Source organism: Octodon degus, unplaced genomic scaffold, assembly GCF_000260255.1.
Source record: "Octodon degus isolate 3935 unplaced genomic scaffold, OctDeg1.0 scaffold00057, whole genome shotgun sequence".
Classification (NCBI taxonomy): domain Eukaryota; kingdom Metazoa; phylum Chordata; class Mammalia; order Rodentia; family Octodontidae; genus Octodon; species Octodon degus.
Window position 1 is genome coordinate 12,971,632 of NW_004524633.1, and position 14,778 is coordinate 12,986,409.

Genomic DNA, 14,778 nt, shown 5'->3' on the forward strand with positions numbered 1-14,778 from the left:
CCACCAATATGTTGTCATTCTTTGCCCATCTGTTTATTTTCTGTTCTAAAGTGAGCTCTTATGCCCTGGACAACCTTATATTCCTCTTGTGTCTTTGTGCCTCAGAGGGGGCAGTAAAATTTCATTAAGTGGATTTTATTGTTCATAATAGCTTTCATGGAGTGTTTGTTTGTTTGTCTTTTCTGCCTTTCTTAACTTCTATCCAGTGTTTGGAATTTATTGACTTTCATCAGCAGGATTACTAAGATGGAAGCCCTAAAACATACAGCAAGCAGTCACTATGGGACGGAAGTGGTGTGATTTAATCTTATAACTGTATTCAGCTCAGGCAACATTAAGAGTCTCTGGCATCCATCCCTTTTGATCTTCCCTTGAAGCTTTGTTATGGTTTCATTTATTTCTTTTCTTTAAATTGTGTATTAAAGCTTTCTAAGCCATAGTGAGATTGAAACTGTTAAAAGTTATTGGATTCCTTGACATTATCTCGTTTTTGAAAGACAATATACAGAATGCCTTTCTTTAAAAATAGCTGTGATGGAAACATTTATTTAGTCTTTTTTGACTCAGCTGTGCTCAGCTCAATTATGTCAAAGCACAGACTTATGTGCTGTGATGGAGCTAAACCACATTCACACCCAGCCCCGGCTGGGCCTTTCTTTTCGTTCTCATCAGTGCCGTGGTGCCTAAGTCTTTGTATCTAAATTGGTTTTCTCTTTGTAGGCTGTCCGGAGCACACATGGCTTAGAAGTTCCACTAAGCCATAAGGGGAAATTGATGGTGACCGAGGAGTATATCGACTTCCTGCTAAATACAGCAAATCAAAAACTAGAGGAAAATAAGAAAAGAATTGAAAGGTATAAAAATCGGATATTTCCACACTATCCTTATATGCCTAGATTATCATTAAAACTATGAATATATACTGTCTTTAGTTTATAATCCCAGCTGTTTGTCTGCTTGTAGTTTTATTATGAACAATGGAAAGATGATCAAGATGAGAGATGACAGCGAGTCAGGCTGCGGGGCACTAAATGAACAGAAAGGGCAGGTTTCCTCATAGATAGTTGGAGACGTGGCCACTGATAAAGGGCCCTAAGGAGACAAATAGAATCACTTGAAGCCCAGCAGCAACAGAACCCAGCAGCAGTAAGTTGAGGGCAGCTGGGACAGAGCTCACATTGCCCTGGATCTGGATCCTGTGCATGGGAACCACCTGGTTAGTTTAAGCCTAATGTTTCACACCTCTAGTCCCCTAATGCCCATAGATTAGATCTAGAATTACAACAGTTGGCCAAGTAGGCAGGAGGTAGCTTTCAGTGTACACACAGTTTTATCGTTCCTAAACTTCACATCCTGATGAATAAAACTTGGCATTATTTTCTTTTCCAAAATTTTCCTAAAAAGAACATTTATAGGTAAATTAAATCTTGTACTGCCTTTTATACATGAAGATAATGCCACTGAACTACCAGCACGAGGTTACACATCTCAATTTGCTCAAGGCAAGGTGGCCAAGTGATTCTCACTTTAACCTCCTGTTTTCTTTCTCTCTGCTCATGTGGCTCCCACACATTCATCAGTTACTGCCTAAGTAGCTCTTCAACTCTTATTCTGTTCATCTTTACTGGCACTGTCTTCACTCAAGACCACCGTAGCAGCCTCATTAACTCATAGGAAGTCTCGTACATCTCTGCTGTGTGATTCTCCACATCATACAAAATATGAATCATATCTATAAAGTACAAAGGAATCTATTGTTCCGCTTGTCTGCTTAAAATGCTTCAAAATCTAGAACGTTTTGAATCAGTCAAGACCAATGATATCAGTGCAGAGTGGTAAAAAAGAGCTAGTCTCGGGGCTGGGAAGATAGCTCAGTTGAATAAGCACTTGCCTGGCAAGCTCAAGGGCCTGAGTTCCATCCCTGGCTCTGCAAAAAAAAAAAAAAAAAGAGCTAGTCTCCTTAGGCAAAACCAGGTTCAAACCCCAGCTCCACCAAATTGCTCTCTGAGCTTCATTTTTCTTTTCTAACTCCTAGGAAATGCATAGCAAATAATAATTATTAGCAAACATTAGATTGCATGAGCATAATGAGTGGTCCCCCTGTCATGTCGTGGACTCTTCAAGGAGGATAGCCCTTCTCCCCATCAACAGGTGCATGAAAATAAACCTATAACCACATCCATATAACCATCCAAGCTTTCTCAACCAAGGTTCCTCATCTGAACCATAGAATTCACAAAATTAATAGACTGTTTCCTTGATTCTCTCAGGAATTGTTTATAACATATTATTTTACATGCAGTGGAGAGAAGTTAATCATTATACCAGTGGATGACTTAGAGGATAAGGGCATACTTTTCTAGCTAGACCCCAACTGATAAGAAGGGACCGTGGAAACCTGGCCACAGAGTACAAACATTTGCCCAGCAGTGGTGATTTGAGGTAAGCTGTTGGCAAGTAGCCAGGGTCCACGGAACCCTAGATGTTAATGGACACAAGGGCTTATTCATGTCCATCCAAAAGTGCACTACGTTTGTTAGGCAGTAGCCAGTGAGACTCCGTTCTAAAACAAGGAAGCTGGAAAATTCATTTTCTCAGTTTCTTGAATATCAACAAGATTATAAATATAGCCCAATAGCTGCTAACTGTACACCTGGTGAAGTTAATTGAGCCACATTTACCAACTATAAAATCAAATTATGCTTTAAATCCACTGACTCAGAAATGTGCTCTGAGCTTATAGTATGCACCCTGTCATCAAGAGAGCCATGCTCATCATATAAAATCAGGGAAAAATTAAAGAAGGTAAAAGTGTCTTAAGATACTGATTAGAAGATTACACGTGAATTCAGAAAGTGTGAACAAATTAGCAGTCTCCTTTGGGAACAGCTGTATATTCTGCCAAACACAAAAAAGGAGCTACTCTTCTGATGTAGAGAGAACCTGGGGTAATGACTTATGCAATCAGATAGGGTGCTAAAATTGTCTCGTCATAAGGCCAGTTTCATAATTCAGATAGCTATAGGAAAATTATAAAACCTAAAAAAACCCAATATGTGGGAACACAAAATATTCTGGAAACATGGAAATCTTCAGAGGCAGAATATTTCTTTTTGAAAAAAAAAGCCCTTGTTTCTGAAAACCTCAGTTCGGAAGCCTACTTCTAGGTGGGATAGATTTTGCCGCAGGAACAGCCGAGTCCTGTGGGTCGGGCGCTCAGCAGGACAAGGCCCTAGAGTGCAGCCTGCTTTATAGACAGCTGATTTGCAGACTGGAAGAGACAGAGCCTGACACCAGGCACAGGAAAATCATTTATACATAATGGTTTCCAGGTGAAAATAAGAAGTTTGAAGATCTATTTACTAACTACAAGAGGACGGATTTCTTTGTGTCTATTAATAAGAGGTCAGGACATGAATCAGAAATGAAACCACCACTTGACTATGAGTAGAATGAAGTTAAGCATGTTCTTCTTTTCATCAGCTGTGTAATAAGAAAATGTTAAGACATAGAATAAAAGGGTTGAATATATTGGCATATAACATTGTTAAGAGTAAAGAAATCTAAAAGACAAAGTAATTGAATCTATGTCTAGTGGTTGGGTTTTTTAAAAATTCCTTTTCTGTGGTAAAATATGGATAACATGAAATTTACCATTTTAACCAGCGGCATTAAGGATCTTCCCATAGTTATGCGGCTGTCACCATTATCCCTCTCCAGAGCACTTTCCTCAACCAGAACAGAAACCGTGTAGCCTTTAAACCATACTCCCAGTCCTTGGTGAATACTACCCTCTGTTGGATCTCTGTGAATTTGGCTCTTGTAGGTATTTGTTAAAGTTCAGATCCTTAAAGCTCACCTCCAGCTTCCCTGTGTTGAAGGTCTAGTCACCATTGCAGCCGTGTTAGGAGCTTCAGGAGATGATAAGGTCGTGAGAACACTGTCCTCATGAAGGGTCCGGCCATTGTAGATTCACAGTTGACTGGACTTGGGGAGATGTTGTCACAAAAGCCCTGTCTCTCCTGCTCTCTCCCCTCCCTCCCTCTCTGTCCTGTCTACTATGAAGCAAGGGGCTTTCTCTACGCAGGCTCCCTCAGGGGCCTTACATTCTGCTTCACCTCAGGCTCCTGAGGAGGATTAGCCCAAGTAAGTCTCCTTTTAGGTTGTCTTGGTGGTTTTCCTGGTGACGGAAAGCTAGCTAAGATCTTTGTTCCCCTAAATAAGCCCATATATTTGTCCTTTCATACTTGGATTATCTTTGTGGTTTATCCAAGCTGTAGCATATATTAGAATTTTATTTTTGTTGAAGGCTGACAAATGCTGTTGAATTTATAGACATTTTTTATCCATTGGCCTGTCGGTGGTGTGTGGACGCCGTTCCACCTTTGAGTTATGATGAATAATGCTGCTCTGAACCACAGTGCCCAGTGTCTCCGCAGTCCTGCTTTCAGTTCTTTTGTATATATGCCCAGAACTGCTACACTGTGTGGCAATTCTACATTGATTTTTTTTAAAACAATACTGTTTTTCCTAACAGCTGTGCCTCTTTAGCATTACCACCAGCAACGATAAATCGGAACCATATCCTTGTCAATACTTAGTATTTTCTGACTTTCTGACAATAACCAATCTAGTAGGGTATAAAGTGGCATCTCATTACAGTCTTGCTTTTCAATTCCCTACCGATTAGTGAAGTTTGACATTGTTTCATATGTTTGTCAGCCATCTGTATTCCTTGGGAAAATATCTGTTTAATGTCAGTGGGGCCTTTGCTCATTTGTAATTGGGCTGTTTAGGTTTTTGTTGTTGACTGTAGAAGTTCTTTATATATTCAGAATGTTAGTCCCTTATCAGATACAAGATTTACAGGTATTTTCCCCATCCTGAGAGTTGCCTTTTTACTTCATAGTAGTATGTATCCTTTGGTGTCGAAAAGCTTAAGTTGTTATGAAGTCCAGTCTATTTTCTTTTCTTGCTTGTGTTTTTGCTCTTACCCAAGAAATCACTACCAAATTCAGTATCATGAAGCATTCCTCCTATTTTTTTCCTAAGAATTTCACAGTTTCACTTCTTGGCATTTAGGTCTTCGAATTTCTTAAGAGTTGAGCAATGGCTGGATTTTAATAATGATAAGTAAATGGCTTGGTGGAGGCCCCCCAAACCTTCATTGGCCATCCATCTTTCTACTAACCTGCTTCCAAGTTATTTACAGACTCTGAGTTATAAGCCAGCCCAGGTCTGTTCTCAGTCTCTCCCAGGTTAGACAGAACTCAGTTCCTGGTGGCAAGGCTTATCAGATACATCTAGAGTAACCTCTATTGAATCACAGAGGCCATAGTTTGGATGGGGATGAATAAGAAATTGTATATGCTTTCAGCAGACGTACACAGAGGAAGCTATAAAGTATGAGGGACTGCTGGGCACTGCAACTCAGGTGGACTCATAGATCCTGCTCAGAAAATTTTTATAGGAGCATAACGTAGTTCAGACAGGCATGGAAAGAGCTTCCACCCGGAAGTGGCACAAATCCTAAAAAGGCGCCAGATGCTGTCAGGTTTCAGTAAGCTGGATTGCAATTCAGTGGTGAAGTGCAATCAAAAGATGCTTCATGGAAGGAGGCAGTGAAACTGTGTCGGGCCCACCAGATCTTCCTAAGAGCCCTAGGAGCCTGGCTCTTGGAAGCCAGGAGCTGCGTGGTGGGGAAGGCACAGCAGCAGCAGAAAAAGGGGTGGCAGGGCTTATGCAGGCTTGATGCACCCGGAAGACCGAGAAAGGAGAGTTTCCCTCCATCGTTGCTGTCCTCTGCCCCTTCTGTGCACATCTGTTTTTACTCTACCTTTTCTTGTCCTCCGCACTCAGCCACTTCCCCTGCGGGATGGGTTTTCCACGTCTCCATGGCAGCAGCGCACCTCTGCTGTGCTCCTGCTTCATCTGGGGGTGTTTCTCTCGGCAGTATGCCGAATGTGGCTTTGCAGCTCTCGCTAAGCTTCGCAGCACAGACACATCTCCTACCTGAGCTTCTTGTACTGGGCACGGGCATGTCACCCACGTGTGGGTTGTTGAATTAGAACAGCAGCGTTTAATCAGCTAAAGTCTAAATACATGCATAAGCAGAAGGATCATCTTTGATATTTATCACTGATGTCAGCCTAAATGGGCATGAAATTGAGCCTAGATTTCCTCCAGTTTCTGTTCCTGTTTCAGAAGGCGAAGGATTTCCAGCTTTTCTTGCAGGTGGTTCCCTGACCCAGATTCTTTTTTTTTTTTCCAGGGCTGCCTAAAGTTCTCTGTCCTATAGAGAGTTAAGTATAAGTTGTCTTATGGCATAATAATCTGAACTAGAGTGGTAAAAAAACAGAAGAAAAGTTGATTTTCTTCTCTTTTGGGAGATGTGCCAGTACCTGAATGTACTTTGTTATTTATTTAGAGTTCTTTCCATTGCCTGTAATGGCTGAGAAAATTACACGGCGAGACTTGTTTTTTAGAATGCTGGGTGAAGGGTCATCGGCTGAGGCGAGAGCACATAATTACAAAACAGGTTTCTGACTGACTCTCAAAGGATTTCTCATCCAAAAGGGGAAAGTAACAGTTCAAGTTGTTATTCTTGATTTTCAGCAAAAAAGAATCTTTGTTCCATTTTACCAGTTACTTTTTGGTAACCAAAGGACACAGCTTTGAATAGTTAGATTCTTTAATGAGAAATTAAAGCATTGAATACATTTTTGGGGGGAGGGTATGCATTTATGCTGCTGAGCTATCTCCCCCTGGCCTACATTCAATACATTTTTAATGTGTTTGAAAAAGTTGTATATAAGCTGTTAATGCTCTGTGATGATAACAAAAAAAGGGCAATTTAGTCCTACCTTACATTTTCTTGGGATAAAGTACAGACCAGAAAAAGCACTTCGCTGATGAGGCCTCATGTTCACGGGGAGGCTTATGTATGAAGGGCAGCATCTCGGGATCAGAGAAGGGTGCTCACGCCTTCTTGTGGCATGTACACACCCATGTGTCAGGTCATCCCTCCTGGGTAACAGATGTGCACAGAAGGGGCAGAGAAAAAGACAGTCTCTGAAGTCACCCAAGATGCAGACAGGCCCTGAAGGGAAAGATAGCGCCGAGCATAGAAGTTTGTGTAAGTGTAAGGGACTCAGCCAGCTGGGTAGACGGCGGGTGGAGCAGGAGAAGCAGTGTAGTGTAGTTTGGGAAAGAGTTCGTGAGCCTGTTGAATTCGGACCTCATGTCTCACCTCCGTGGTAGATGCAGTACAGAGAGAAAAAGCAGCCTCCCCTGAGAGGGACAACAGAAAATGATATCTGTGGGTAACCAAAGTTTAGTCAAGGACATAAAGAGGGCATTGAATGAAAATGTTGGAAAAGATTCAGTGTTACTTGTCAGTGTTATTTAGTCCTTTTCCTTTCCTCCCCCTTGTTGGACACTGATTTATTCATTGAGGAAATACTGTTGGAGCACCTCTTATGTACCAAGCACAGTGCCTTGATGAGTGCCTAAGTTCTTAAAATACACACAAGATATGCAGTGATCCTGCAGTGTATAGATTATAGTTATGGGAGTTGTTTGGGAGTTGGTGGATATTTGAGGTTTTAGAATTTTAGAGCCATTCCAAGTAGAGCCCAACCTGTTCATTAGTGGTAACACATGCCTGTTATCCAAACCAGTTGGGAGACTGAAGCAGGACCTCAGATTTGAAGTCAGTCAGTGCAATTTAGCAAGACCCTATCTCAAAATTAAAATAATAATGATGATGATGATGATAATGTGTTGGTGGTGCAGGACAGTGGTGGAGACCACCTGGGTACAGTCTCTTAAGAGGGAAGAAGAAAGGGAGGGAGTGAGGGAAGGAAAGAGAAGGAGGGAGGGAGGGATCCATGTTGAATTTTTCTATTCAGTACTCATTCATTTATTCTGCGTATGTTTACTGAGTGTTCCAGATGTGGACTGTGTGAAAGAATTTAACAGAAAACAGATTGACAGGCCCTTGTTCTCATGAGGTTGCACACCATAAAAATAGTCCTCATGCACAAATCTAGCCAGCCCCTGCGCTCAGTAGCTTCCCATCATCCGTGTAATCCTCTGACATCCCTGCTAAGCACACAGTAGGAATACCCCTTTCGTAAATGAGGAGATCAGTGAAGTTAATTGGAACTCAGGGACTCAGCTTTGCCACCAGAGCCCTGGCATCTGACACAGGGCACCTGCTGCCTCGTCAGAGACTTCTGTGTCTAGCACAGTCACTGGACAATAGCAGCCTCAGAAAGCAGAGAAGCCTGTTGTCTGGGAGCTTACAGTGATTGCTGCACTAAGATAATATTAAAATTCAATGAAAAGTGAATGAAGGAAACGAGTAATTTGTATTTTAAAAAGTCAAATGGCTAGTAAGTGAAAAAATCACTTCCATTTACAAAGAAATGAAAATGAGATGCCACTTTCGCCTGTCAAAGTAGGGTATGCTTTATTAGCCCATCTATGAGTGAAGTGGTCCCTCTCAGGTACTGCTATTAGAAGCATATCTCTTTGAACATTATTCTGGAAAACAGGCAGAATTGATCTAGTTTTAAAATGTCCGTGCCACTGGTGGCCAACCTTTTAGAGTTTTCGGGGACACGGACAGACTGCAGCAGCACGCAAGCTATAGATTCACCACCACTGGCCTGTATCCTTTAACCATGTGATTGCAATTTTAGATATCTGTGCTAAAGAAATGGCCATAAATTCAGATCACAACATTTTCATGCTTATCACACTGCTATTGGTATTAAGGAAAATTCGAAAATAAAGGCCAGTCTTGATAATGCTGGTAACAACACTCCTGGAAATTGGGTTGGATTAAAAAGTGTTACTTTGTAGTTTATTTTGATAATTTGAAGATTTTTGTTTTTAAAATTTTTAATCATTTATTTAGTAATTAATTTATTTGGTATGAGGTCTCACTATGCAGCTTGGACTTATAGTGATCCACCTGTCTCAGCCTACCCAGCACTGGGATTACAGGTGTGCACCACCACGCCCAGATTCGGTGGCCAGCACTGCATTCCTGTGGCTCTGGGGCTGGCATGGCATGGGGACCTGGGATTGAACCTGGGTTCTTGAGCTTGCCAGGCAGGGGCTCAGACCACCTAGCTATCTCCTCAGCCCCAAAGAATGTTTCCAGTAGATATTAAATTTTAAAAAACAATATGTTTGATATGTAATATTCTAACTATTAAAAAACTGTATATATAATAATAAATATATTAATTCAGACTACATTAATAAAATGTAAAGTAAATATAGAAAGTGATTATTTCTAAGTAGAAGTAACCTGTATTTGTGACTTCATTTTTCAAATTCTCTTAAGTGAGCCTTTTATACTTATGATTTTTAAAACAAAGGAGTACTTCCATGTTTTTAACCTGCTTGGCTTAACCCCTACATTTGGGATAGAAACTGAGGTTAGGTAGGCAGTCACAAAAGTGAATCCAACCCAATTTCCAGGAGTGTTGTTAAAGAACTGAAAAGACATCTGTTTTCCTAATCCAACACTGATAAAGCCACAGAATGCATTACCACTCCAGTTATTTTCTAAGTCTCATAGAGGAGGGGCCGGGGAGATGGCTCAGTAGGATAAGCGCTTGACTGGCAAACACAAGGATCTGAGTTCAATCCCTGGTTCCGAAAAAAAAAAAATGTGCATTATTAAGTCTCATAGAGGAAACTCAGATTTAGGTAAGTGCCGCGTGTTTCAGTCATTCAGTTTGTGACCACACAGATGAAGCAGTGGGGCTTAATTCTTTGCAGGTTTTACAGCTGCCTACAGCATGCTTTGGCCAGAGAGACAATGACGGAATCACATCCGAAGATCAGAGAGAAAGATAGCCCAGCGTGCTCTAAGAAGGCGAGAAACACAGCCAAAGCACAGGACACACATGTCCCTGAGGAAAGTGAAAAAGAAATTGAAAATGATGGCGACGATGATCTAGGAATCAGTGTTACTCTCTTCCCTGAAGATTACTAAGATTTGATTCTGAAGTATTTTGGTCAAATCTTGTTTGTAGTAGATTTTATAAAGCTGCTCTTCATAAGAGTTTTTAGTTGTTGAGTATATTAGTTATTGAGTGTTGCTGTCAGAAAAGCAAGATTGGTTTTCTCTGCCTATTTTCCAATCTCAGGTGGCTTTTAAAAAATACCTTTGTATGCCGTTTGCTCCCTAAATGTTAGGTGTACAACAAATCACAACAAAAATAAAAGGATTTTTAGTGCCTCTCCTTAAAACTAAGTATAACACCCTTTCAAAACACCTTAACATTTGGGGCATTTAAATAAAAATGTTAGTAATATTTCTCTCCTTTAACCCAGCATTTAGAGGAAGGTCAGTTTGTTTCCTTTGTCAGGGAGTCCAGTGACAAGGTTTTCCCTCCTTTTCAACCTTTTGGATCAAACAACAGATACTCTTATTCTTCAGGACAAAATGCCTCAACCTGCTTTTTCTGTTATTTCGCCCAGACGGGGGCTTGCCACTAGCCTGCTATCTGTGCAGGTGGCCCCACTTTTTCACTGAGCCTGATCAGAAATGACCAGTAAGACCCGGGCTGCCTGGCAGGCAGAACGGATGCACTGTGGAAAACTGCAAGCATCGGAAGCCATGGGTTTGGATTCTGAGGCCACACAAAAGGTGGAGGCCCGCGGGCCGACTTCTTAACTTCTGAGGGCTTTCCTTTTGTGTGTAATTCTAGTCCCTGCCTGCTTTATACTGTCGGAGCACTAACAGGATCCAGTTAAAATGTGAAAGCACTTACTAATAGACCGTAATCATATATGTTACTATTTATGTTTGTGATAGAATGAAAGTGATTTCATACTGTATTTTCAGAGTATACCAGGTTACAAGTGTTATATATTTGAAAGGAAATCCATAGACATAGAATTAACAAATTATAAGACCAGAATATCAAATACAAAGAATTATATAAGGTAGTAACTAACCACTGAGGTATTAGAGCATTTCCTAGCACTTTTATAATCTGCCTGGCAAGTGCTAACGTTACATAAGTTATATTTAAACTGGCACCCTGCTGCATGCCTCAGACAGCAGTTGTGTGCTCGGCTTTACAACAGGCTCCTTTCATAGCCATCTACTCTCCTCCCAGTAAGTCAGCGGGGGTGGTAGCCAGGCAGTTCTAAAGTGATTGTGGAGTTTTCTGTTTTCTCGTCATTCCCTGAACTGATCATTTTTTGGAATATAAAGTAAGAAAACGTTACTTCTTGATCTGATTGCTGTTAATATTTCCACAATATTCTTGGAGTCTTCAGATCCAATTCCAGCCCCTAGTTCCTTGTTTATTGTTCCAGAGGCATTTCCTTTGGGTACCCTGCCTCCTTGCTGTCAGGGATAGTGGTCACTTGTATCCCTTATGGGTCTCCTGAATTCTGAATCATTTCTTTGTTTATGGAGAACTCTTTGTTTTCTTAATAGCTTAATAGTAAACACATTAATAGTTTTCTTTAACATTTATCACATCTTAAGATCATCTTTAGAATTTTGACAAGAACCACTTGGCAGGGTCATCAGGCATTGCATATGTGTGATATAAACGTATGTGAAAATGCTTAAATGTTTAAAATGTGTTACATTAAAATACACCTTATTAATCTCCCTCAAAATATTCCCAGTGACTTTGAAGACTGGGAATATCATTCTTGACACTTTCTGAAGCAGTTCTGGAAGTCCTCTAATCTTTCATGGCACTGTCATGACTGCCTCTAGTCAGGAGCTTGGCCTGGCTCCTGGTCTATGACGAATAGTGACAAAGGATTAAATAAACAAGAAATATGGTTTTTTGGGTCCAAGAAAGTCAGGACTCTTTGGAGCTAAGACAAAGACTTCTCTGAACTGCTAGAACTTAATAGATTTTCAAAAAATTTGGGGAGAATGTAGGGCTATAAAAGAAATAGCCAAGGTAGGAGGCCTAAAGATGAACAAGGCCTTGAGAAGTTAAAGCCATTCTTAGGCAGTAAATCTTGCTAATTAAGAGAACTTTTATCTCTGAGATTGGCCAGTTATTGCCCTACAATTGGAGAAGAGCCAAATGTCCTCACCTGCACTCTTGTCTTGCCCTTAGAGGTATCACAGTGTCACAGACCAATGCCAGCCTATACTGTGACGATTGGCATGGAGAGTTGTACTTACTGTGTGTCAGCCAGCAGCTCTAGCCCTTGGACAGTCAAAAGTGGGTATATAAAGCTAATCAAGTAATCCTAAAGCCTGCTCAGCACCACTTTACAGCGGTCTCCATCGTGCCTTAGTATTCTGAATGCACTCAAAACAACCTTTTGTGGTCATTTTGACTTTAGGAAAGCCGGAAGTTGTGTGATGCCAGATCTGGTAAATATAGCAGATGAGGAGGCACTGTGGTGGCTTTTAGGAGTCTGCCTTTCCGTTGGGTGGTGCTTGGCAACATTCAGCTTTATTTTTTAATCATGGTTCATATATACACAAAAGAGGACCTGTAGAACTGCTTCAGAAAGTGGCAAGGATTGTGGGATAAGTGTGTTTAGGAGAGGTTGTTTTGAGGGGGATTTATGGCAGTCATCTTTTACTGTAATAAATTTTTAAAAACTTAAGTGCTCACTGTATTTTTCATTCACCACTTGTGTAATTTTTAAGATGCCAGGTTCTCATCAAGAGTGAAGGGTAATAGCCAGGCATTCCCATATACCTGTCTTTGGCCTACCCTCTGCCTCCTCTTGCCTCCATCTTCTCATTGATTCTAGGAGGCATGGCTCATCAGACAGTGATTCCCCGTCTTGCCCGTCCCTGTCCTATATACTTTGGCTCACTGGTAGACCTCCCTAGTAGAATTGATACCTAGTAAACTTGATTTTCTCTTGTTAAACTTCAACCTAAGGAAAGCAGATTTCCATTGTAAATTTTTGTTGTTGTCTGAGCCAATAAAGTGTTAGCGTTTCTGGGTCTTCTGTGGCCTGGTCTAGAATATGCCAGGTGATAAAATCAAACAAATACAAACAGGGACTCACCCTAGTGTTTTTTTCACATCCTGAAATCCTGAGCTGGTCCATTTGCCTCTGTATCTTTCAGAGTCTTATGTTGTTTGTGAAATATCTGGACTTTTTAATTGCACTTGGAAGAAAGAACAGGGAAAAGCATACTTAACCCATCTTCCAGAAGCAGAACGCTACTGTGTTCTTTTAAAAGTCGTGTAGAAGTTCAAATTGCTGGGGTATTGTTGGGGACTCTTGGAGCTCACCCAGCAGAACTTGGATCCTTTATTTTTAATGCTGAGTTCCACCTCCCAGCTTTTGAGTCTTGGCCATTGTCCCTTTCAGTTGCTGGCACTGCTGTATCCCAAAAGAGGTGGTAAAGCCCAGTGTGTGTTTCCCAACCCCTACCCCCACCCTCACATCCATTGCCTCCCAGCCAATCATGGGAGCTCCTTTGCCCAGGAGCCGGAAAGACTCGGGTGAGTAATTGTCATCCAAACTCCCAGCAGGATCTGCTGACACTGGGGCTTCACCTGACTTTAGCATGTCACCACACCGTTAGGAGCAGCTCCTGGGAGCACTGTGAAATAAATCATGTGCACTGGAGTGGTGTTTTGTATGAGACAAGACCCGAATACATTATTCTAAAGTGATGGCATAAATCTGTTTTAAATATTTATGTTAAATAATAGTTGATACTGGGAATTAGTGTTATGTTAGAAATGATACTGGTATTGACTTAAACTTACAACAGGATGTGAACTGAATTTAGGATGGAAATGACGTAGATTTAAACATTCTTTGAGAGAGGTATGTTCCTGATGATTTTTATAATGTATACTGTCACAAGAGGCAAAAGGTAGGGACAGTTATCTCAAAGTAAGGAAGAACACAGTAATGAAGTAAGGGACTTTGTTTAGAAGTACAGTTTGGGAGAGTATCGTTTTGTTTAGAGGATAAGATAGAGGTTCACTTGATCGAAAAATCCAAGACAAGCTCTTGCAGATAGAGGAATGTGGAAGAGAACAGAGGCACTCCCTGAGGAGTATGAAGTATCCAGTGATGTGGATATTTCAGAAAAGCTGAACCCCTGCACAGGGTATACAACGAGTCTGTGTTTCCTACATAGAGCTGCACATCAGCTACCCACAGCCAGAACATGCTTGGTTTCCGAAACCAGAGTCTGTAGACCAGACTTTATTTGAACAGCACATTTAAGTGAATCTGACAAAATCAGCCTAGCAGCTTTAGAATCCATTAGCAACAGTGTTGAAGACAGAATGAAGAGAAAAAGAGACACAATCGTGGGTTGCAGTGTACCTGTGCCCTGGGCTGGGGGCGCGCACCTTTTAGGCAGAATACATAGAAGCTTCCAATATACTAATCAGTTAATTTTCTTTCCTGTCTTTGGGCCTGGGGCAGCTTCCAGAGGGCCTGGCAATGTGCACAGCTGTGCAAATTGAACTCTACCACTCAGGAGGGGCCGTTCCTCTAAAGAAGCATCAGGGGCGGCCCCTTAAGTTGTGCAGTGCACATTCTTAGCTATGAGCTTCTGCAGCTGTCTTGCCAGGAAAAGATTTGGGCAGGAAAGAAAACCCACAGTGTCAGAGTGTCCGGAACATTTTTCTCAGTTAATGAATGTACTAGGAAAATGTCTACCAGAGAGGTAAATGAAAAGAGAACCAAAGTTAATCCCTAAATAAGAACAGTAGGAAAAGGATGGGGAAGGGCATCCCATGATGAAAGGACAATGTATTTTGCAATTTTAAGATATTTCTA

General features: G+C 41.2%; 1 protein-coding gene across 3 annotated transcripts in view; it reads left to right on the forward strand.

Annotated features, from left to right (window-relative positions):
• Positions 1 to 14,753, forward strand: part of Tyw3 (tRNA-yW synthesizing protein 3 homolog) — a 26,759-nt gene extending 12,006 nt beyond the window's left edge. For 2 of the 3 annotated variants that reach the window (XM_004634004.2, XM_004634005.3), the window contains 2 exons: positions 721 to 854; positions 9,799 to 14,753. In XM_004634004.2, coding sequence (XP_004634061.1) covers positions 721 to 854; positions 9,799 to 10,015 — 351 coding nt within the window. In that variant the 3' untranslated portion in view covers positions 10,016 to 14,753. Of the gene's footprint in view, positions 1 to 720; positions 855 to 3,332; positions 3,569 to 9,798 lie in introns of those variants that run through there. The other variant, XM_023718270.1, reaches the window with a different exon arrangement.
• The last annotated feature ends 25 nt before the right edge of the window (positions 14,754 to 14,778 follow it).